The sequence below is a fragment of the Fusarium graminearum genome, chromosome 1 (assembly GCF_000240135.3).
Source record: "Fusarium graminearum PH-1 chromosome 1, whole genome shotgun sequence".
Lineage (NCBI taxonomy): Eukaryota > Fungi > Ascomycota > Sordariomycetes > Hypocreales > Nectriaceae > Fusarium > Fusarium graminearum.
In genome coordinates, this window is record NC_026474.1 from 7,647,445 (window position 1) to 7,670,561 (window position 23,117).

Consider the following 23,117-nt stretch of genomic DNA (forward strand, 5'->3'; position numbering starts at 1 on the left):
TGCGAAGCCCGATCCGGAAATTATCACGGGAGACTCCAAATTTCTAAACTCCGGACTTTGAGGAAATATAATACACAAGTCTTGTAACACTATTGGGTCATATCTGCAATCTACGTCGCCGTTATAGCCGAAAAGATGATTTCAGACTACCTTCAACTTCCGAAGGGGTACGAGATACCAATCCTCTTCCTCACTCCAATCCTGCTTAACTTTGTTGGGACAATATTGTACAATGTTTTCTTCCATCCGCTCGCTGCGGTGCCTGGCCCATTAGCATGCAAGGTTTGCCGTGCCTGGCTGTATCTGGCGGAGCGAGGTGGTGATGGTGCAAATACTGTGGCAGCTTTGCATAAGCGATATGGTACGTGAAGCACACGAAATTCCAGAATGATCCTTGCTCTAACTCAAGATAGGACCCCTGGTTCGGATTGGACCCAACGAAGTCTCAATTAAAGATCGAGAAGCATTTGTTACAATCAACAAGCAAGGGAGCAGATTTCTAAAAAGACCCTGCATTTTATGATGCCTTCTCTTCCAACCATGGCAACTTGTTCACCTTTTCTAATGTCGATGAATACTCCAAACGAAAGAGGCTGATGTCACCTTCGTTTTCACGTGCCTCCACAGAGAAACATGACGCTATTGTACATGCAACTATCACACCGCTGGTGGAAGAGGTTGCTTTGAGTGTACGGAAAGGAGAGTCTATCGATTTGTATTCTGTCATGCGCAGGTTTGCGATCAAGTCTATCATATCCTTCTGTTATGGAAACAATTCGATTTCTCCCGATTATTTTGAAAGTGTGATACCGAAACTCTTCCAGGTACTTGATGAAAGTCCAAAGGACTTGCTGGTTGTAAGCTTTACTCTTTTTTAAAATACATCAGAACTTGCTAACAAATTCCAGTTACAGCATTTTCCTCTTCTTCGCAAGTCTCTGACGCATCTCGCAACTGTTTTCCCCCAGCTATTTCCAGAATCTATCAAGTTCCTGCAGATGGTAAGAGTTTATCTTGTTCTTTAGCATATATCCACTAACGTTTAACTTGCCAGGTTGGAATGGAGCTTCTGAGTTCTTCTCGAAAGTCAAGCAGTGCCACCCAGCCAGGCCTTTTCAAGGAAATGCAGACGTTGCTAAAGGTTAAAGACCAGTCACTAACTGACGATGAACTTATTGCGGAAAGTAGCACGATGTTCTTCGCTGGTACGAATAGGCCAACATTTTTTTGTGGGTTGCGAAAGCTAACCATGAAGCAGGCACGGATACAACTGCAACCACAGTCTCTGTCGCGCTCTGGCACCTGATCCACCAACCTGACGATTACGCTCGCCTTCAGGACGAGTTAAGGACAATCATGCCGGATGTGAACTCCGGACCGAGCTTAAGAGAACTCGAAAGCTTGCCTTTCCTCGAAGCGTGTATCAAAGAGAGCCTACGTTTAGCATGTCCCGTTAGAGGGCGGCTTCCACGTATCTTTCCACCAGAAGGCTTAGAAGTGAATGGCTTTAGAATTCCTGCTCGTGTAAGTACTTCTCATAATTGTGTCTGGCTTATGCTCATATAACACACAGACTGTTGTATCTTCATGCATATCTTACATGACATACGATGAGGAAGTATTCCCAGAGCCATGGAAATTCCGGCCTGGAAGATGGCTTCAAGACAACAGCAAGGATCTTGATGGGTTTCTATACCCGTTCTCTAGAGGCACGCGATCATGCATTGGACAAAGGTAAGCGTCGTCCCTTCCTGGAGATGATGATGTGTAGATAACTAACATGTCCTCAGTTTGTCTCTTGCTGAGCAGCGAGTTGCGATTTCACAAATGGTTCGCAGGTTTTCCCCGCGTAAGGGTATGCAATTCCGCGAAATTGTTGGGAAAGAGTATGTGACATATGTTATGGAAGATAAGCTCCCAGTGATGCTGGAGGAAGCCAAATAACAATTTCCTGTTCCTCACTTATCTAACGATATATTTCAAGCCGCTTTGAGCGTTATTATGTGTTGTTAGTTTGCATCAGGATTTGGTACGGAGTCGAAACCGTCAATATTATTATGAGCCTATCGCTTATTCTATCAAGACTCTTCCAGACCTGGGTGAATACCGAAGTAAGAGCGGATAAGCCTCTCAGATTCTTACTCAGGTGTCACCTCTGACTAACCATATGGCCGGTGTATTGAAGAAATAATTTCCAGTCGCAACCAACACCACGACTTTGACTGTTAATTGCAGGACTGTTATCTAATTATCGCAAACAACCTCAGAGTACTGTAATTCATGACAAACATTAAGCAAACCGTAACTATGAACCAGCCAATCAACATCCGGTATGGTGTAGTGGCTAACATTTCGCGCTCTCATAATTTGAGAGATTAGTACCGCGGAGCCCAGGGTTCGATTCCCTGTACCGGAGTTTCCTTTTTGCGTGTTCTATCTATATCGTCTTTTCCAAGACAAGTGAGTGTCTGTCTGTCTAGGATCTTCCTCGCAAAGCACTGTTTCTTTTTTATATAAAAATAAAAAAAGGTTGAAATCTTCCTTTAAAACTTGTTTGCGTATGGACGATTCTATAAAGTTACTACTTTATGCCTTACCTTCTATGACTCTTTGTTGCAGAGCAATGGAAAAATGTATTAGCTTCATAGTTGCTTAAAACCACTAGAAAGTAAATCAAGTTCCTGTCGGCGACGACTCAACGAGGTAAGGTTTTGCGGGAAGATTTGATAAAAACTTTAGTTGGCAAAAAATATAATAGACACGGAAGTCTACCCACCCTGACGTTCTGTTCCAATTTCCATAAAATCCCACGACTGAGGACAGCATCTTCATTCATGTACGCTGCCGCCTTTTTGTCGATCGCAACCAACAGGTCGCGTCTAACACCATGGCTTCATCTACGTTCCACCCTTTCCCTCGACTTCCTCTCGAACTGCGACAGCAAATCTGGAGAGAAGCCTGTTTCCTATCAGGCCCATTTCAGCGAGGCTTACAGTACCTTGATATCACGGTAGACGGTCTAGTTGCACCGCCATACAATTTGCTTGAGACTACTGAACATGACTCAAGGAACATATCCGCCTACATGATAGACGGAGGCCTTTGGAGGCCTGCAAAGAGTCCAGAGAGGTTATCATAAAACACACGCACTTCGAAGAATGGATTCAGTTACAGAACCAAGCCATCGAAGAAGGTCATGGATTGATGGGTTACGCGGCCGATTGGGATAGTTGCGAAGCGGCCGGACACACCAACGCAATTAAAGAGGGCAATCAAGAGTGGCATGTGCTTTTGTACCCGGCTCATGACATCGTTTAAATTCGCCCACATGTGGAGATACCTATGCACCAGGAATATGGAGAAACGTGTATAGACATGTCTTTTGTTCAAGATCCGGAGAACGAGTTGTGGCAGTCGATGCCCGTGGACAACATCGCATTCGAATTTGACCAAAGCTGGATGGAAGACTGTGGATGTGAAATGTCGTATTACGATATGAAAAACGAGCAGTCAGCCCGCGGATGTTGGGCATCTCTAATTAGAGAGGCAATACAAAGATCTGCCCCACGCAGATCTCTTTGGATCATCGACAAAAACGCCAAGTGGTTCAAACGTTCTGTAACTTCTGAAAGAATTGTATACCGTGACTGCGAAGGGGAATATGTCGAAGGGAGCTGGGACGATGTACCATATATAACCGGGGATGGAGTCTCTCCCAGTGCATCTGAATTTCTTAGTAGCTTCTGGTGTCGTAATGTCGGGGAGTTGCGTGAGGTATTTGCTGGTCCTGGGTCTTGTTACCCTGCTTGTGCATATGAATCAGATGAAGAAGCGCATGAGTTCGCGTTGAAAGACAGGATCAGACTACTTGTACGCCGGGAGAATCAGGTGCAAGAAACCACGTGGAGGTGTCGAGCGTATAGGCTGGTGTATATACCAGGATGATGAGGGGAGCTGGTGGGACGAGGAAGATTAGAGATGCGGCATAGCTTACATAGCTATCCGACTACTATCTAAACCACTCATTCAAGAGTTTGGTGCTGCAAGCCTCAACGATGCAGCTTGGAGCTTTGAGTAGACATTACCTACACTTTATACAAAATCGGATAATATCATGCTGCGGATATGAGCTGTCCAGTCTGGAGGATCGCGCAAACTATTGCTCCACCTTATGCATTGATTCTGTTCAAGCCATAAATATATTTCCTGACGACATTGTTTCTCCTGATTACAACAGCACGATTGGTGTATGCGAATCAGAAACGTTGTTACCTAGAGATGGTTGTGGGCAATAGCCTATTACTCTCAGGTTGCCATCGCCCATGCTGAGAGTCAGATGCCAAGACATTCCTGCTATCGTCTGGGTACGTAAGCCGCCATCGTTGGTCGAAATGTTAAAGCTCCTCCTCTAAATCCGGGCATTAACATCTTTAATCAATCGTCCATGTACATTGTCAATTATCACCTAGCAAAAAAATTCAAGAGGACCCAAATCAATTGGAAAAGTCACGAGAATATGATTACGGCATGATCTTACTTTTCGGCTATGAAGGCTGAAAGAGATAACTGCATGAATCCATGTGGTTACACAATAATTTTGATACGCCATGTCTCAGTAACCCCTCACTAAAATGCAAGTGGACGATAGATAAAGAACACGTCATCATGTCAGATTCTTTTCCACTCTTGTCTCAAAACATCTACTTTTCACAACACGTTGAGAAATGGACGAGAACCAGATCACCGGCAGCGTACAGTACGCCTTTGGCCCCGACGGGGTCCTGGTAACAGGCCCAGTATTGATGGATGATCCAGCAACCGGCAAAATCATTTGCGCCTGCTGCCGGGTCCCCAAGTCAGAGCACAGCTTTCTGACCATGGGCCCGTACAATTTCAAAAGTCAGTTCTGTCTAGACTGCGAAAGAGTAAGTTTTTCTTGTTCACAGCGACATTTAGAAAGCGTATTGACTGTAAAAGCCTCGACTGGAGCAGCCTCCACCCTCGACATTGGGCAAGCGAGGTTTGGATACTGAGTCAGAACCAGAACACACAGTATCCAAGCCTGAAGTGGCAAAGAAGTCGAAGGGTACAGAGACGGATGAGAAAATCGAGTCATCAGGTTCTTGATTTTGTTACAGATTGAGTACTTGGGTAAACTGTCATCAGGAAAAAGGGTCTGGGGAGTTCCACGGTACGCCAAAAGAGCACACGAGTTTTGTAGCTAAGTTAAAAATGGGATCTTGGCGGAGAGCAGTTTGGAATTAGTTTCCAGCCAAGAATGAAAAATGATTCTCAAGTTCATGCGCCTCTTCAGAATTTGACAGATGAGATGCGGGCCGGTCCGTAAACAGCATGTCACCACTTCCTTCAAGATCAAGCAAGGTTCGCACTAACCAAGGTACCAGCCCAAGCTACCGGGTAACTGGGTAAAAAGGTGACGATGATGTCGTACCATGCGGCGCAGGAACCAATGTAACACTACTTATGAAGAGTTCTGCTAGAGATCAATAAAGACGGGTTTTTCTTACAAGCTACGTTCACTGTGATGAATTGCTGGTGCGTAGTTTCCCATGAGGGTGGATGAGAGACAGTGCATTAGGTATCTTCTTTAATCCACTGAGGAACAAATGCAGCACCCATCTGATCATCTCTTAAAATACAACCAAGGTCCCGTTCATAAAAAAATTCTGTAAATAAAAGCTTCCACGCTTATGCAGCCCTATCCCGCTCAATCGTGGACAGCAACCTTATCTCAAACATGTGATTGCTGTTGCAGGAGAAGTCATGAAACCCAAAGATGCTAACATTATTGGATGAAACAACCGGAGGAGTCAGTTGTGAGCACAGTCCTCAGACTCGGATCCAATTTTTCACGGTTCCGAAGCTTCGACTTCAACACAATTGACTTGTATGCGCACGGTGACTAATTCGTGTAGCACAGAGGATTCGACGATTTTTTCTCTGTTCTACAGGAGGTTATCTAGCTGACGAAAGAAAATGCAAGCACTGTTACAAGCTTTTCCATCCGTCCGGAAGCTGGAAAGTCTAATTTCCATGATCAGCTGAGAATTCAAATTCGTTCAGTAAGGCATCATAGCGGCTTGAGCCCACTTAGAGACCATCGCCACCTATCCGGGTTGCAGGATCCATGATGCTATTGCTGCTGGCTCAGTAGACTAACGCTGGCTAAACTAGGGGATTCAATACTGGGTATCTCTCCACTGCCGGACCTGTATAGGTTAAAACCGGCATTGAGAACAAGCGGCATAAGCGTAGCTAAAGGTGGGTTGTTAGTGGGACTAAAAAGAAGAGATTGAAGAAAAACAATAAAAGGCAAATGAGGGTTAGAGGGTCTATGAAACACTTTCCTGAAATGGAACAATTGTCTATTGCTAAGGCTACATACTAGCTATCATTTGGCGCATAGTGATGAAAGTGCTAACAATACGGCTCGTGTATCCCGCTTAACTAAGTAGTCCGAGACATTCTATCAGCCCTGCTCATATGCTTCCAACTGCCGGAGTGACTCACTGGATTTAACAACTTATAGAGATGGACTCAAGTACAGGCAATGCAGAGTTTATAACTTCCGCATTTCGTCATATATCAAATGGAGTCCAGGGATTAACCGGTTCTGTAGATCTGCCTCATTAATACCGAGGATGAATGAAAAAGGTTAAGTTCCTGCTGGAACTAGCTTCGCCGATCTTCGGAAATCGACGACCCGAATGAGATGCGTTAGCTTGACTCAGTGCCCCTGTGTTTGGCTAAGACAAATGGTCCGACTTGACTAATTCTGGTTCCACGTGGGAACCCTCACCACGCGAACCGTTCCATCGATGCTATGGAAACGGTTCATCACCAAAACGAGTCGTGATTCGCGCTAATTAGACCTCAGTAATGAAAATCCGTCTGTGCACGTCTGAACACATACAAACTAACGGCGGCAAGCGCGTTCTATGATGTGGATTGCCCCCTCTGTTATGCTGCTAGTTGACTGAAGAAGACTTTATCTACTAATCAAAATTTGTTCTGTTTCTAGTTGACCCTTGGATTTCCCTTCGGATGTTTCGTCGGGACAAATCCGGCAGAGATATCCACTCGGCATCATAGAATGGATGATTCCATTTACATCTTTATATTACTCCAGCATGTTTCTGCTCTTGTTTCTTAAGATTTTCTGCTTCATCATACTGCAATTTGTGTCAAGATGAGGCTCTTTCATGGCATTATTGCTTGCCTTGTGGTTTTGCCTTTGGCATCCGCTACTCTCGACAAAAACGCTTCATTGATCTTGGGCACTTTGCCCAACTGTGCGGTATGTATCAAATTTTCTTAACTAGACCATAGAACACGCTGACTTTATGCAGTCGAAATGTCTAGTAACAAACGTCTTGACCTCAACATGTGACCTCGAAGATATCCAATGCACATGCGAGAACGCATCCCTCCAAAAAGAGATCGAGACATGCGTTTTAGCGACTTGTACCATCAGAGAAGCATTATGTACATCACCCCCTACCTATGTTACCCTTCCATTTGTCAGCTTACACATTAATAGCAACAAAAAATGCCACTATGATACTATGCAACGCCCCCATCCGAGACGTTCGACCCAACTTTGTCCGCATCAATACCGTAATGGGCATCATTTCAGGCGTGTTCGTCTTTATACGCTTCGCGACCAAGATTACCTATTCCATCTCGATGGGCCTAGACGACCTCCTTATAGCGATAACAATGCTCCTCGCTGCCTTTTGCATCTGTATCAACGCTTTCGGGTCGGTCCCCAATGGCATAGGGACTGACATTTGGACCCTCACTCCCGAGCAAATAACAAATTTTGGCTACTGGTTCTATGTCATTGTCCTCACCTACTTTATACTGCAGACGACGATGAAGCTTAGCCTGCTCTTCTTCTATCTTCGCATCTTCCCGAGCAAGGGTGTACGCAGGCTTCTATGGGGAACTGTCGCGTTTATTTGCGCTAACGGGACAATCTTTGCACTTGTTGCCACCTTCCAATGCCGGCCCATCAGTCACTTTTGGACCAAATGGGATGGGAATCATAAGGGCTGGTGTGCCAGCGTCAATGGCGTTGCCTGGTCTAATGGTGCTATTAATATTGCATCAGATTTCTTAATTCTCAGCATTCCGCTCTTTCAACTAAGGAAATTAAATCTGGACTTGAACAAGAAGATTGGTATCGGTCTGATGTTTAGTGTCGGTGCCTTGTAAGTTTTGTATTCTCTTGAAGTAGCATCATCTCTAACGATTATTTCTAGCGTTACCTTTATGAGCATCTTCCGCCTATACGCATGTATCGTCGCGGGAGTGAGCCACACGGACAACCAATCATGGGATTACCTCGCCATGTCGAAGTGGTCTACCGTGGAGGTCAACGTTGGCATATGGTGTGCGTGCATGCCTACACTGCGCATTATGCTTATGCGACTCTTTGGTCAATCCAAGCGCTACATCAACTATGGTAGCAACAAGAGTGGCCAAGAGAGTAGTCGAGAAGACCCCAACAGACCTCGCACTAAATCATATCCTTTGGAGGGGATACCAGGCGCAAGTGCAAGCGCAAACGCCGTCAAGGGAGCACGCGGAGGAATTAAGCCCGTCGGAATCACTTGCGACACCATTGTCGAGGTGGAGTATGGTGCCCACGATGATGAAACAAATCTGGTGCATATGAAACCTTTCGATCGTTCCAAGAGTTATCGCTCCTTCTCCCAGTCTGAGGCTTCGGTCTAGTCATGTGGTACCTTTTTGTTTAATTTATAATAGTAAAAATGCAACAAAACGCAGAAACAAATACCAGTTTAAAATTCTATCAGCACCGAGTCTCTGATTAGTGATGCAACATATTGAGAAATGGACCCTGTTTAACTCTCAGAACCCAAACGGGGAACGGCTGCCAGACGTTCTTTTAGCTTTGGAAGGTTCTTGTATTTTGCCTATCGAAACGTTATTTCATAGAAGAAGTCCTCATGGATATCTGACAGCCTTTTTTACACAAGGGTCAGGCCGCTAAATGGCCAAATTATCCATTGGTTTCTGTCAGGTTATTCTCAACACGACTCTTGTCAACAAAGGTGGAAACTGTCAACCAGAGGATAAACTATCAACAGTCCAGAGTACTAGCTGCTATAACATGTTACAAGGCTTATGCCAATACATACGACCAAAGGTAGTGGAAAATACGGGATCCCGTCCGCTCTCCCATAGTCAAGCCACTAACCGGCGGATTAGTAGTTGGGTCGGTGACGACCAGCGAATCCCCGCTGTTGTATGTTTTGCATTTTTGCCGGTATGGTCTCAGCTGCCCGGTGGCCGCCGAGGATCCAGATCGCGATGGGCCTGTCTAGACTAAAACAATAAGCTTTTATTTCAACGTCTAGCTTCCTATCCCACCTACAGTATAAGTGGTGAATACTGTAATCGACAGATGGAAGGCATCGCCGAAATCAAGCTCAAAATTCGACAAGTCGCAATTCCATAACCTGAGTGCACTGTTACCTTAGTACGTTGGGGCTCTTGTGTTTGGCAATTTTAGCAAAGCCGTTTGTCACGACAATCATGCGGGAGGCCTACCAGGCCTGTGATTCCCAGTGCGCACGTCGCTTGTCATGCCTTACTACCCCGCCCTGGCCTACATTTGAAATGCCCTCCGTGCTTGCTACCATCATCGGTTTCTTTTCCTCACACCAGTACCACACCCGACCCATATGTGAGCCCATATACGAGAAATTTCCAAGCTGGAGGACCCTTGATGACAACAACAGAACAACCTAACTACAGACTGTATTGCTTTACTATCGGCCGGGACAAATGGCGAGTCCTCCATCACAGCCCCCACAGGGCGCGGCGTCCGCGCATCCTTCAGAGGACTTCGACCACGTCTCTGTTGGGTCACATGATTGTTTACCCTCTGAGTATCTATCGAACGATTCCACCGAGGGTTGCGATACACCCAGCTCTTCCGATTTCACGCCGACAAAGCGATTCCAGTTCCGCCCACATTTGACAGTCAACGTCTACAATACTGGAGGGGGAGGCTCGAGTTCGGGAGCGAGTGATACGTCTACTATTCATGCCCAACGTTCTACCGAAAGGGATCAAGTCCTCATTGAGCTCAAGTCTCAACTAGCTGCTTTATCACGAAGAGTCGACGAACTCTCCCAGGAACAGGAGCCCTCACCAGTTGTGATCGACAGTGGGACATGGAGTACGATTACGGTCCGATCATGGGAGAACCCTCAGGTCCATACAGAAGGACGTGTAAACTTCTCAAAGGATTTCAAGACAGCCCCAACTGTAAGCGTCAGTATATCAGCGGCGGACGTGTCCAAAGATGCGAATTTCAGGGTTAAGGTGTACGCGACAGCGGTAGACGCGACAGGGTTTACTGCTCACGCCGACAGTTGGTGGGACACCAAGATTTATTCTTGTGAAATATCTTGGATAGCTATTGGATCTTGATGCTCTCAAAAAAGGTTAGATTCAATGGTCCTATAGTTAGATTAGTAACGACTAGTAAATCCCTGCTATTATATATTTTGCATTTTTACCGGTATCAGCCCGTGTTGTAATAGCTGGAAGCCAGTGTATTTATTAATAAACTAAGCCGTTAGCAATATCTTGCTGCTCATCTAATTGCCTTATGCTAATGATGAACGGGTTGGTAATCCGTGACTCTTTCGTCGCCTCTTTGTTTGGTCCAGATAACTCCAAAACCATTATAGATCTCTTTCAATCTTGCAGGAAGTGTCAGATCTCCTGTGTACTGCTCAATTTATACAGTTTCTAGCCCCAGACTCGACCAGCAAAGTTGAATATCGCCTGTGAAGCCAGCCTCCCACCCCACCGAATGGATCTTCCTTATCACTTGCCTCCTTCCGTCCATCGAAAGTGATAACTCGAAGCTTGAGGATTGCCACCTGCTTCGCATCATCCAACTCGGCGCGTACCTCGACCATATTATCAATGTCCATTGGAGAAGGAGGCGACTGGTGGGGGTCGAAGCATCCTCTCATTGTGATGCATGTTGGGGTTTTTGAGAGAACCAGGAAGTGATTTGTGAAGTATGTGCCTATAAATCATCAGTAAAAGATAATAGTCATGGGTGTTTGAGGCGTACCTGGTTGATATGTCGACTCTAGAAGTTCCTTCTTGGTCCATAAATCGTGCTTGTTGAGATCATGTTTGAAGAGAGCCATGATCTTTCTTTGGATTCCATACCCTGGTCACTGTTAGTATTGTATCCGGCATGCTGGTTTTCCATATCCTACCGAACCCTCCCCACATTCCTGCAATGAACCTCTCAACCAACTTGGTACCTCCATTCTTGGCATCTTCGATAAGTGCTTTATCCAGTTTGTCATAAGGCACTTCTCTGACACAAGAGTCAGAAGATCCTGGTTTGTTCCAAGGGTTAATTTGCTTGAGTAGAGGATGCTTGAATAGTGACTGCCCATCCTCAAGTCCAAAAGGCTCGAAATAGCATTTCCGTGTCACGATGTGAAATGTTCCTGCGCCAGTGATGGATACTCCAGCAACTGCTTTAGCGGCTAGTAGTAACCGTTTTCGTAAGAGAGGCGATGTACGAAACATGGTACAAGGACGACGAATTTAAACAGAAGAGGACATTAAGTGCGAGAGAATAAAGAGAATAAAGAAAAAAAAAACAAGAAAAAAAAACCACAAGCTTTATGAGATATCGAGGTCCAACAAAACATTTCACCTGGAGAATGCGGGACCGCCGTGATTCATTTCCACTGTCGCAGGGTAACCCGCTGAATCAGCGGGAAACCATTTTTATCACTGTACAACGGCCTAACGACTCCATCGGATTGTCAATGCGAAGAAGTACGTATATATGCACGTCAGTTTGGTGAACCTTGATAGTATAATCTAAAATTCATAAAGTCAGGTTTTCAATATTAATAGGCATGACATACATCTGTTGGTATGTATATCATACATACAGTTTATGCATTATGTTCTGGGTGAGAGTGAAGAAAGTTCACCTTTATTTAAGCTCTAGGTTAAGATAACTAATCATGGAGACTTAATCTTGACGAAGAACATTGAATGGCACTCTAATCTCGCTTCCAAGCCCTGAGCCGCCTCATCACTCCAATATCCCGAGGTGGCATTGGGCAATGCTACCCCATGTTTTATACATCCGATAACTCTGGATTTCCCCATCGAAGTATCTGAACCCCAATATCACTCTAGCAATAAAGAATATTGTCAGGGATCAGGACTCCAACGCACATTGTTCATCATACAATGGTATGGATTTAATGTAAGTTTTATTATAAAATAATTTGAAAGGTACATCCGGAAGGCCCAAAACATGAATACCGTAGAAACCTACAAACCCATTCCAAGCCTGAAATCTTGACTTTTGTAACATCACGATCGTTGACGTTTATGATACCCCTTCCAATACACAGAATGATTTAAAAGAGCTCAAAGATGCTTTTCAGGCCAACTCTTAACGGAAGTTGCCTTGTCCGTTGCAGCGCGACATGGGAGGGTTGCTTCCCGGCTTGGAGCACACCGAGATAGCACCCTCAATCCAGGTGATACCGTTGTAGCTTCCCTCTCCGTGGCTATCAGCATACCAAGTACCAACCTCAGTGGCGGAGCCAATACAGCCCTGGAACTGACGGCCGGACCGACGAGTGGTGAGAGGCTTGGTGATCATGACACCGCAGTTACCATCTTTGATGGTGCCCTTTGTGACAACTGAGGTCAAAGTCGTCCATGTCTTGCTGTAGTCGACGCCGAAGCTAGCACCAACGCGATCCGCAACGAAAGTGAGATCAGTGCCTGCGCTACCTCCGACAGAGTTGGCGACATTGTAGCCAGACGAGACACTGATGTCCATGTCGCCAACGGCGCAGACGACTGGGGACATCTGCACGTCCCAATCGACAAAGGTCTCAGTCTTGTCGGTGACAATGTAGTTTGTACCACTGCAGTCGTCACGCTTCTCATGCTCGATAGCGGCTTCGTCACGCTTGGGAAGGTCGGTGACATCGACATTGCGACGGACCCATTTTGGGTCAAGCTTGGGAGCACCAATCTTGATACCCTGGGCCTTGAGCTTGGCAAGATACACGTCTTCCTTAACAACATAGGCTAAAATAATGTTAGTCTTTTTCACAGAATATTCTGAAGAGGCAAAACTTACCGGTGTCCTTCACGGGGACAATGACATCGCCTGTCTCGACGTGTTGGCCAGGAGTGTACTCCTTGGCACCAGGGAATGGGTTTTCTTCCAGAGGGATCGCGCTAGCGACAGAAGCCAGGAGAGCAAAGACAAGAGTAGAGTATTGCATTTTGAAGTGATTCTTTAAGAAGATATTGTGAGAACGGAAAAGTGGAATTTGATGTTGATGTACAAGTTGCGATGGCTGAGCTGATGGATGATGAAGAGAGTGGGAGACAACTGAGTATTTATGCTCTTCACAACCTGTGATGGTTCACCCTTGATGTCTTCGTCTCTGACAGAATTTCTTTCTCTTCAATGTCAAGTATACTGAACTCAACGTTTACCCCAACTTTCAGGTTTTTTGGAACAACTACCCCAAGCCACAATCATGACCCTGGACGATATCGAGTCACGTTCCATGTTCATCCCTATCTTAGTAGAGTTCAAGGGGTGGATACTAAGCTCCGCGCTTAACCGTTGACACTTAATTTCATGTAGATCACAAGTAAAGTTTGGACCACTTCGCTGGGTCCAACCTCAGCAGTGCTATTGCGGTATTGGCCCGCCTAATTAAATAAATGGGATGATCGTTTATCGTTCACTTACACGACGATACGAATGACTTGAAAGAGTTCAAGCCACTTGGCATAAGCTTTGTACCGTCGTTTTGGAAAACCTGTCAAATACGAAATGAAGCATGTTCAATAGGTGGGAATTTTCGACTGCCGATAGACCGCCTCATTTAGAGGTTACGATCATCCCAAAAAGCCTCACTTCTCGAATCATCACGGAACACAGTTGCCGTGGTTGTCGGGCCGACGTCATGGAAAGAGAACAAGAACATGAGGATGATCTCTATAAAGGGCTTCGCAAATTTGCGTAAGAAACACAATTATCCAACTCACTCTTACCAAATCAACTCACTATCTTCTACAATACTTACCATGCAACTTTCCATTCTCACTTTCGCCCTCGTGGCTATCTCTGGGTGCGTATTGGACAACACAGTCCACACTGGTGACTGATAGCAAGAAACTAACATCTTCATTTTGTAGTGTTCAAGCCGGCACTCACAAGGCTGCGGCATGCGTCTCCAACAGAGTCTCAGCCCCATTTGGCGGCAGTGCCTGGAGCGTCAGCTACAACTGGAAGACCACCTATGAGGTCCTCCCCGATGCTACTAAATGTGCTTGCGACTTTTACAAGGCACGAAACAAGGGAAGCGAGTGGTGGAACACTTGCCCTGATTGCACCTTTGTCAGTTGACTGGCCTCTGACTTGAATAACACTTTAACTGACATTTTCATCAGGATGGTACTGTTTGCAACTCTCCCGCTGGTCACATTGGCGGTGACGAGGTAAGATTCCAATCCTTGATAGAGATAACTGTTCTGACATAGTATTACAGATGGAGTACTACTGCAAGGAGCTGTGTGGTGCTCAGGGATCTGAAGCCGACTCCGGCTAGTTTAAGAAGCGGAGCATGTATCTACGACAGGGCAACTTGTGGTGATACTATTCTGCTATACGAGAAGGATGAGGTTGAGTGATTACATAATAGATTAAATACAAGGTCGCGATTATGCTGTTGAGAGTGTAGTATCGTGACGTAGTGTCACCCCTTGAAGTTTAAATGTAAATGACATTGGAGCTAAGACGTAGGGCTACCGGTTTGGACCGACGCGCCACGAATATAGCGCATTTTAGACTTAGAAGCTAGCGTTCCATCCTGAGTAGTCGGGAGATTGGAGAAGCCTTTCGTACTGTCTCCTCCTTACGCCCACGTTGCCTCCATCGAATAGAGACAAGACAGTAGCGTCATTGAGGAGGCGTCCGAATCCTGTGCCTTCCAGATACGATCTCCTAGTAAGTCATCATGTCAGCATACAAGTCAATCATCATTGTCAGTAAAGACTCACATTCCCACTGCCTGCATGACCTCCCATACAGCCTGTACTGCTGCCTCCCCGCTATAAATCTTTGCTTGCAGACACGCCTCCAGTCTGCTAATGGCATCGCCTCTTCCTTTGTCGAATGCGTCCAAGGCGTTGCGTACAAGCAGCCGCGACGTATCGGCTTTGATCTTGCAGTTGATGAGAAGATCTGCTACACTCTGCCTTTGAATGATAGGAACACTGCCGCCTCTGTTATCCTCTTTGGCAAACTTGAGGGCTGCCTCGAAGGCAGTGCGCATGATACCGCAAGCCATGGCTCCGACGAGTGCTGCAGTGAAGCTAAATGCCATTTCGATGATAGAAACTGTCGCATCGCCCTTTGCGCAAAGCATATGATCTGCTGGAACCCGAAAGTTGGTATATCTGGTGTGCGGACCACTAGCGCCGGTATGGCCCATTAGCTCAGGCTCGTCGAGTATGGTGTAGGCCTCGGGGTCATTTTGGGCGATTATGTCCCTCGTAACGAGAAGAATCATGATGTTGTCCCTGGGGTTATTTTCTGCCTTCTCGGGACCTCCGTCTTCGGAGTCGCGGACGCAGAGACAAGTCAGCTCAGCGCCTTTGTGATCCCAACCACCGCTATTGGTTGTCCACAGCTGGAAAAATAAATGTTAGAAGCATCTATGAGAAGTGAAATTGCGAGCCAGGGTCATACCTTTTCGCCGTTCACAATGTAGTAATCTCCTTCCTTCCTTGCAGTGACACCGAATCCTTGCCCTCCTTTCTCCAGATAGTTGGCAGTGCCACCAGGCTCCGAATGGGCAAGACTAGCGATGTAATCACCGGTTCCGCTGATAAAAGGCTTGAGGAAGCGCTTCTTCTGCTCCTCGCTGCCACCAAGAATCAAGGGCATCAAGCCCAAGGCTGTACCGACAAGAGCCACATTTACACTAGAGTCAACAGTATAGAACTCTTCCACAATCAAAGACATGTCGAGAAAGGATCCACCAGTACCTCCATCTGGAGCTGGAACGAAGGCCTTGAGATACCCTGCCTTGACGGTAGCCTCATAGAACGGCTTTATTGCCAGGAATCTGTCTCGTTGAGTAGAGAGACTCTTGTACTTTTCTCTTGCTGGACTGAGTTCCTGGCGAGCGAATGCAGACGCATCTTGGGCTAGTTGCCGCTGTGCATCGCTTAGAGAGAAATTGGCCATGTTCAAACAATAACCAAACTTTGTGGAAGATAGAGATAGAAGTGATTGCGGGGTAACTGAGGATAAATCAGTGCTGTAAGCTGGTCGGAGGAAATGATCGATTGTCGTGGATTACACCAGGTTTAAATAGGTGTCCAAAGAGCTAGATATCCCCCTCAATGTCAACCTGATAGATGCGACGGAGGGCCAAGAACAATTCCTACCAATTAAGACATAACGACCGATGTAATTGTCGGAAAGTGTGCGATTTAATTGGTGTATATTCGATAAATAAGCTTACATGCGGGGAGCATGAGGGACAAGCTATTCCTATAGTGGTGGTAGCTTCCGGATGATTATTATCCAGACAATGCGGATCAGATTACCAGATACCTAGAACTAGTTACTACTGGCTTCATGGATAGACAGTCCTTATCCAACACAGATAGCTTGAGCTCCGCTAGGCCGTGTTCTCAAAGCGACGGAAGTTCGTTTCCGGGTATCAAGTTCCGCGCATTCTTGACACTGCTTGCTTGGATGTGAATGTAAAATTGTAAATCATAATTCAGACCTCCAAGCGTTATCAGGTAATGGATTAAGTGGCTTGTGATGGTACTGTTGGGTCATTGTCAAAAGTAGAAAATACCTTTTTACATCTAATCTTGAGACATATATTTGTGTCTACCGGATCTCACATTAACTGGTTCATCGGTCCAGTAGCTGTGGGTTATCCGAGCGAGCAGGAAATGAATTAGTTAATCGTTGGAGGATCTAACAATTGAGTGCAATTACCTTTAGAAGTCTGCACATTACGAATCTTTGATGTATCATGATAATTTGACCATCAATTGTGCTCACATTTCCTCAGAGTGTGTGTGATGATGGAGTAATCGAGAGTCACGGGCAGCCATCAGACCATATATGCAAGACGAGTGGTGTTGAACGGAAGTCTTGTGATTCACGAGACAGTAATGCCTGCTGTGAGTGAAAGGTAAGCTACAAGCGGAATACAACGTGCAGTGATTGAAAATCAACGGTAGCATTTGTTACATGCATTCGTGATCAGCACAAGAAAGTGGTAGCAACTGTGTGATAAAGAGTTGAGGAACTAGAATATATCTGTTACTGACGTGTTGCAGCCAACCAGCATAGTAATACTCACGGATCAGCATTCTGTCACTGTTCTTCCATGACACTGATCCGTCCTACGAATTCTCAGAGTGGTGAATAGTTATATGCCAAGCGCACCATCACAACACTAGGGACCTACCATCGTGGTACATTTAGCAACGAAGGGGGCTACTGACTTCTACAACAACAGAAAAGACAGCTTCACTAACAAGCAAGTTCACAACGTTAATTCACAAACAAATATAAATACAAAACAACTACAAACAAAAGACATCATGGCGGCTGGTTCATCCTCCAACACTTTAGGACAAACTTACGGGTCACACATACACACCGTCGAGAAGCGTCTTATCACCAACGCGGACGCATCAGTTAGTGCATTGGATCGGATTTTCGGGCCCAGTGGTTGGGATGCACAAGGATGGAGCGCATTGCAGGCGGCGGAAGATAGAATTGGTGGAGATGAAGCAATGAGACGGGACCCGACACTGATAGTAGTTTCGACCTCTCCCCTGTCAGGTACCTCTTGTCTACAGGTACAACTACAGATGGAAGGGGTAATTTAATCATAGGCGTTAGATGATACAGCCAAAACTGCTGAACGGATGATGTTGTAGCCGGTTTGGAGCATAGAGGTACGCCTGCGCGGCCACATGGCCCAGTTATAATGGAAATAATGATGCTTTAAGCTACAATCGTGCCGTGAGAAAAGTGATGGGATTTTTGTGATTGAAAAAAGGCCTTATTTCATAAGAAGTAAGTAATGTGCTGGCAATTTATCCTTCTTGGTGAAAAAAAAGTGATGCTCCTAACCGTAGTATAACAGAAATTCAACAGTAAGAGAGGTAAGTAATATTATCCGTGAAATGCTATCCATGCTGAGAATATCCATTGACGCTACTCTGTTAGCCAATTGCAAGAAAGCAAGCTTGTGACAAGATTTATAGTATAAAGTTACAGGGCCAACAATCCCAACCAACTTATTTTTTACGCTTCTCACAACTACCGTGGCGCATTAAACTATATGTATTTGATAAAAAAAGGAACATTGATAATGAGAACAACAAGTATTGGCTATAGGCTCCGACTACCATGGGGTTTAACTTAATGATCCTCCCGAGATTATTCTCAGAGTCAATGAGGGTTGCAAAATGGAACGCCATAACCAAACAAACTTCTACAATATCGCGGCTTCTGCAATTACCCAATTGTCTTCTCAAACCGAACTGCAGCTTAACACGTAACTTCGTAGGGCAGTATCGCGAGACCTGACAATGGCAGTAACGTGTTCAAATGCCTTGTATAAAGTTCGAAATGATATGCATCTCAACAACTCCCCGCTTTACGGTCATCCTGTTTTTTCACATCATCTTTGCATCATGGTTCTCCTCAAGTCATTCCTCCTCATCGCCATCCTGGCTCTTACCCAGCTCGCGACCGCGAGCCCTACACAACAATGTCAGAAGGAGAGTTGTAAAAAGGCGAAATGCCAAAAAACGAAAGGCGATAAAGGTCCAATACCACGAATCCACCAGATACCATCAAACTTCCTCGCCGACTACGGCGGAAGACCCGTCCCCTACGCCCGACCTCTTAAACCGCGTGCTGATTTCCTCGTCGGCGAAGACAGCAGAAAGAAGTGGAATGGCCAAGAATATCCCTTCAATATCATCAAGGAGATACGTTTCGGAACAAAGGTCTGCACGGGCACGGTGGTCGGACCTCGACATCTCATGACAGCCCGGCACTGCGTTCCCAAAAAGATTGTACCTGCGAAGATCAAGTACGGAAAAGACCGTCTGTCGCACGCGACTGATGTTATCACCGTTATTCCAGAACAAGAGATTTGCCGTGAAACTGATGACTTTGCCATTTTGATCTTTGACAAGCCGGTGTTCGAGAAGGATGGGTACTTTGGGGCCAGGTCGTTCAATTGCAAGAATAGGAACAAGCCAATCTACGTATGTACTTGGAGTCACGTGTAATGTCTATGTACTGAACACAGATACAGAAACATGCCGGGTATCCTTTGATCGACAAGAAAATACATCGCCTACGCCAAGACCACATCAAAGTCACCGCTTGCAATGTCTGCGACCAGGCACTTCAAATTGCGACTGATACGGATGTCGATGGTGGTCAGTCTGGTGGACCTCTGTACAATATGGATGATGGAGGGGCCTGGTTCTACGGCGTCTTGAGTGGCTATCACAGCAAGATTGGCAGTATCTTTACTTCGGGACCTAACTTTGTCAACGCTATTGCTTATGCGCGCGACAAATACCGTTAGGTACACTTCTATCAAGGTATGGATGGATGCAGTGCCACCACAGGATTGTCTGGGGGTGGTGGATGGGCTGAAGGTCGAACGAAAGGGGGAACGTTACTGCCACACCTATACTCTCTCAAGGACCATGTCGTGGGCGTGGCAACCTCGAAACAGACAAGCTCATCGCCCCCTGAGTATAGGAACAAAGCTCTCAATGGCTACTGAAAGAGAGCTACTTCAACTAAGACCCCCTCACCATCGCTGTGTGGTCATACGATGTGACAACGAGACCTAGACTGTCCAATGGGCAGGGTATATCATGGTGACGGTCTCGATCTGGGCATCCCGAGTGGTCTGATCATCACGGCCCTCAGCTGGGTCGGCGTCTCCCTAACACTGGTATCAAAGAAACCACTTAGACTACTGAAATCCCAAGTGACATTCCAAGATTTACAAGATCAATGAGAGACGCCCGTGGAATGAACTCTACGCCAACCACAATGCGGCAAAAGGTTGGCGCTGCGCTCTAGTGTTTAATCACATGTTTTTCCTACTGCTTGATTGCTGTATTGAGTTGCTGCAGATTAACCTTGTGAGGACGACATCGAGCAAGGCACCTTGAAGTGGCCAACGGGTTGCTGGAACATATCTCAGGACACCTTTCAGAAGATGAACACCATGTCATCACACTTAGATACGGTTAGAGTAGTTCAAAGCAAGTCCAGAAAGTTGGAACTGAAACTCAAACCTAAATGTGTGTAGCAATGTGTTACGGTAGTTCATCTAGAACGAACAAAAGGGGTGTCTGGGAGTAAGGAAGTTGTGGTAAGTATGGTACACAAGATGATAGTCCTACAGGCAAACATCCTGTTTAAATGCACCTGGATTACGGCGTAACGTCGAGGTTCCCTTTACCCTGGTGTTCATTCTGATCGCTTGTTGAAAGACCTCATCCTTGCTTCCGTTACTACAGATCTCAAAAACACGGTCCGAACCATTATCTTGACGTTCTCGACAGGAGATTACGTGGTAAGAGATGACGAATTACATTTAATAATATCATCTTGAACAATAATTCAAGTAGTACAATCGGAAAGGATAGGAATGTGGATTTCGACCCCGGATTCCGCTTATCTTGCTTCTTTAGCCTATGTGTGGATAGGTAATTGCATCTTCACAACCTCTAGCCAACAGTATTGCATCTCATCCTAGTCTCTCAGCCGTCTTCATGATTCCGAATCCATCCGATCTTCAAGCTATGTGATTCTCACAGTAGCTCTTTCTTCAATAGCGAATGGTAAGAGAGCTGTTGCAATGGTGAGCCTAGATCTTGATCCACCACATACATACAAAGCCTCGTCAGAACATTCCAAAGGTGTTCCGGGTTATCATCTAATCCAGCTTCGGAAATGCGTGTCCCCATAGCGTTACACTGTATGTACGATCCATGTAGAAAGCAAAGTATCAATAAATGACGCCAAGATAAAGCGTACCCGTATGATCCCGAATATTCAAGGCAAACCCTCATCAGCCAACAGCTGTAGCGTAGGTCAAACTAAGCCAAGTTGGTGCGTTGCCGAAATTCTTCGCTTGGAGACAAAAGTTAAACCGACAGTCCGTGCTTGACCTGACTTAGAGAAATAGGTAAGAGGCTCCGATTCTCACGGTGAGACAACTAGCAAGCCTGTGGAGGAAAGAGGGGAATGGTCTGGAACCTGGAGTGCCCTAGCTTAGCTGGAACATGGAACGAGGTGAACCAGCGACTCAGAGGTTGGGAAAGTGACTGATGTTGGATGGTTCACCTTGTCTTGGCACTGCGCTACCGAATATTACCCCCGAAAAACATTAAGTTTGACGCAATATTGTGGGACAACGTCACAATGCATTTGGAGACTGGGTAGGATGTGAATGCAATGCTCCGGATTCGACACATGCGGTTGGTGCAGATCTGTCAGACACTACTGCAGTATTTGGAGCGGTCTATGGTTCTGTTCATTGGTTTCAATGGGTCTTTTTGCTAGCTTAGCCTTACAGATGGTCGTCCTCAATTGCAAGAAGGAAGGGTGGTCAAGATCTCTCACATACGTGTTGTGCCTAGGTCGGCCAAGGTTTCTTTCATTTCACTGGCTGTCTAGAGTGAAAGTCGGAGAAGCTGAGTGAGAAACTTGGCAATTTGCCCCTCAAAAGCCACGGTAATGGCTAGTTCTCCAAAACGGCAGCTTGCTAGCTCACGCTGGTCGACGTGGACAGCCCAGGTGTGCTGGAATGTCTTCACTACCATATTGGATGCAACCTGTTCGAAAGACAAAACCAATGAGCTATGCGATAAAACAGTAGTCAGGCTTCTAGAAATCCCTCGTGCTTCTTTAGTACCTGATCTGCTTTGACCTAAGACTGGACTTCTGTAGCACGACTAACTTCAACTAGCAAAGTTACTGATTACCCCGTGGGGGGCTCAGCCACTCTACCCCAAAGCTAAAATGGCCATAATAGCGCAGCCTTAGCGGACAGAGTCAAGCCAGACAATCTGGACAGCTCCTCACTTCAGCGCTTACCACGCACTGACTCAAGATCCTTGACTCTTCCCCCGCGTCGAAATGCTACGGTACAAGCGCCATCACTTGTGTTCACGGGATTCCTCGGAACGGTTCTAGACTTACCAAGAGTAATAATTGATGCAGGTTATGTTGGAATGATGCAACGACCCCAACTCTGAGTGTAGCTAGTGTAGGATGCTACTTTTCCCGAGCGTTGGGCTAGGGTGGTATTCATGACACAAGAGGGCAGGGGAGATCCTTGCCTTGCTCGTCAAAGAGATTGAGTTGAACCGTTGAAGCGTAAAATCTGTAATGCAACCGTGCATTGTCCATGCTTGTCAACCAATTGAGTTTTCACCAATATTCATACTTTCGTATTTCAAGTCCATCGGCCAAGTTACTAAGATTAATTCTACCCTATAGTGAGGAGGAGAAAGGCCAAGAGAGGGGAGAGTCTTGGTCTGCGGAGTCGCTCACCACGACAAAAGCCAAGGAATTGTCAGCCAAAGGATGCGGAGACTGGTTCATCTTGGCACAACCCAATGAATCATGCAACCAGCAAGTTCATCACAGACAATCACAAAGCCTCACGTTTAAAACGGCTGGTTTTCGGATGGTCTCCCACAACGCGGGGAAAGATCAGCCACTCGGGGATCACTTCTGGAGCCAGTTCTCTCCTCTCACAACTCAACTGCTTGCCAGTCTCCTCTTCTCCACAACCTTAATCGTTTAAGCTTAAACTCCTTCCCATTTCAGGTTAGTGTCTGATACCGAGCGGCCGCAAAACCCTGTTTAGGAACTGTCGCCGTTGTCCAGCACAGACGCGTTAACAGCGGATGTTATCATACACACAGTCTAA

General features: G+C 45.9%; 11 protein-coding genes and 2 non-coding genes across 13 annotated transcripts; 10 read left to right on the forward strand and 3 right to left on the reverse strand.

The window, feature by feature from the left end:
* Positions 1–135: 135 nt before the first annotated feature.
* Positions 136–1,944, forward strand: FGSG_02371 (uncharacterized protein; the record flags this gene model as incomplete). The annotated part of the gene is made up of 7 exons (XM_011319980.1): positions 136–361; positions 508–857; positions 909–1,001; positions 1,055–1,205; positions 1,259–1,524; positions 1,574–1,734; positions 1,791–1,944. 7 exons carry the CDS (start codon positions 136–138, stop codon positions 1,942–1,944), a joined length of 1,401 nt encoding a protein of 466 aa, XP_011318282.1.
* A 382-nt stretch (positions 1,945–2,326) lies between these two features.
* On the forward strand, positions 2,327–2,416 carry FGSG_20549. Its single transcript has one exon. It is a non-coding gene; the product is annotated as a tRNA-Glu (tRNA).
* Positions 2,417–2,887: 471 nt separating this feature from the next.
* Positions 2,888–3,318, forward strand: FGSG_02372 (uncharacterized protein; the record flags this gene model as incomplete). The annotated part of the gene is made up of 2 exons (XM_011319981.1): positions 2,888–3,010; positions 3,070–3,318. 2 exons carry the CDS (start codon positions 2,888–2,890, stop codon positions 3,316–3,318), a joined length of 372 nt encoding a protein of 123 aa, XP_011318283.1.
* Positions 3,319–4,713: 1,395 nt separating this feature from the next.
* Positions 4,714–5,260, forward strand: FGSG_02373 (uncharacterized protein). Its single transcript, XM_011319982.1, has 2 exons — positions 4,714–4,925; positions 4,978–5,260. The coding sequence occupies exons 1-2, from the start codon at positions 4,725–4,727 to the stop codon at positions 5,125–5,127; spliced, it is 351 nt and encodes a 116-aa protein (XP_011318284.1). The 5' UTR covers positions 4,714–4,724; the 3' UTR covers positions 5,128–5,260.
* A 1,950-nt stretch (positions 5,261–7,210) lies between these two features.
* Positions 7,211–8,760, forward strand: FGSG_02374 (uncharacterized protein; the record flags this gene model as incomplete). Its single annotated transcript, XM_011319983.1, has 4 exons — positions 7,211–7,318; positions 7,371–7,506; positions 7,733–8,234; positions 8,286–8,760. The coding sequence occupies 4 exons, from the start codon at positions 7,211–7,213 to the stop codon at positions 8,758–8,760; spliced, it is 1,221 nt and encodes a 406-aa protein (XP_011318285.1).
* Positions 8,761–9,186: 426 nt separating this feature from the next.
* FGSG_20003 lies at positions 9,187–9,302 on the forward strand. Its single transcript, XR_892992.1, has one exon. It is a non-coding gene; the product is annotated as a 5S ribosomal RNA (ribosomal RNA).
* A 535-nt stretch (positions 9,303–9,837) lies between these two features.
* Positions 9,838–10,507, forward strand: FGSG_02375 (uncharacterized protein; the record flags this gene model as incomplete). Its single annotated transcript, XM_011319984.1, has 2 exons — positions 9,838–10,323; positions 10,475–10,507. The coding sequence occupies 2 exons, from the start codon at positions 9,838–9,840 to the stop codon at positions 10,505–10,507; spliced, it is 519 nt and encodes a 172-aa protein (XP_011318286.1).
* A 289-nt stretch (positions 10,508–10,796) lies between these two features.
* Positions 10,797–12,004, reverse strand: FGSG_02376 (uncharacterized protein; the record flags this gene model as incomplete). The annotated part of the gene is made up of 5 exons (XM_011319985.1): positions 10,797–11,098; positions 11,147–11,248; positions 11,298–11,564; positions 11,906–11,919; positions 11,994–12,004. 5 exons carry the CDS (start codon positions 12,002–12,004, stop codon positions 10,797–10,799), a joined length of 696 nt encoding a protein of 231 aa, XP_011318287.1.
* Positions 12,005–12,508: 504 nt separating this feature from the next.
* FGSG_02377 (uncharacterized protein) lies at positions 12,509–13,358 on the reverse strand (the record flags this gene model as incomplete). The annotated part of the gene is made up of 2 exons (XM_011319986.1): positions 12,509–13,158; positions 13,211–13,358. The coding sequence occupies 2 exons, from the start codon at positions 13,356–13,358 to the stop codon at positions 12,509–12,511; spliced, it is 798 nt and encodes a 265-aa protein (XP_011318288.1).
* Positions 13,359–14,175: 817 nt separating this feature from the next.
* On the forward strand, positions 14,176–14,699 carry FGSG_02378 (uncharacterized protein; the record flags this gene model as incomplete). The annotated part of the gene is made up of 4 exons (XM_011319987.1): positions 14,176–14,219; positions 14,287–14,488; positions 14,542–14,589; positions 14,640–14,699. 4 exons carry the CDS (start codon positions 14,176–14,178, stop codon positions 14,697–14,699), a joined length of 354 nt encoding a protein of 117 aa, XP_011318289.1.
* A 241-nt stretch (positions 14,700–14,940) lies between these two features.
* Positions 14,941–16,342, reverse strand: FGSG_02379 (uncharacterized protein; the record flags this gene model as incomplete). Its single annotated transcript, XM_011319988.1, has 3 exons — positions 14,941–15,094; positions 15,151–15,782; positions 15,842–16,342. 3 exons carry the CDS (start codon positions 16,340–16,342, stop codon positions 14,941–14,943), a joined length of 1,287 nt encoding a protein of 428 aa, XP_011318290.1.
* A 1,385-nt stretch (positions 16,343–17,727) lies between these two features.
* On the forward strand, positions 17,728–18,471 carry FGSG_02380 (uncharacterized protein; the record flags this gene model as incomplete). The annotated part of the gene is made up of 5 exons (XM_011319989.1): positions 17,728–17,946; positions 18,070–18,087; positions 18,192–18,208; positions 18,290–18,297; positions 18,413–18,471. The coding sequence occupies 5 exons, from the start codon at positions 17,728–17,730 to the stop codon at positions 18,469–18,471; spliced, it is 321 nt and encodes a 106-aa protein (XP_011318291.1).
* A 360-nt stretch (positions 18,472–18,831) lies between these two features.
* FGSG_02381 (uncharacterized protein) lies at positions 18,832–19,742 on the forward strand (the record flags this gene model as incomplete). Its single annotated transcript, XM_011319990.1, has 2 exons — positions 18,832–19,413; positions 19,464–19,742. The coding sequence occupies 2 exons, from the start codon at positions 18,832–18,834 to the stop codon at positions 19,740–19,742; spliced, it is 861 nt and encodes a 286-aa protein (XP_011318292.1).
* Between the last annotated feature and the right edge of the window lie 3,375 nt (positions 19,743–23,117).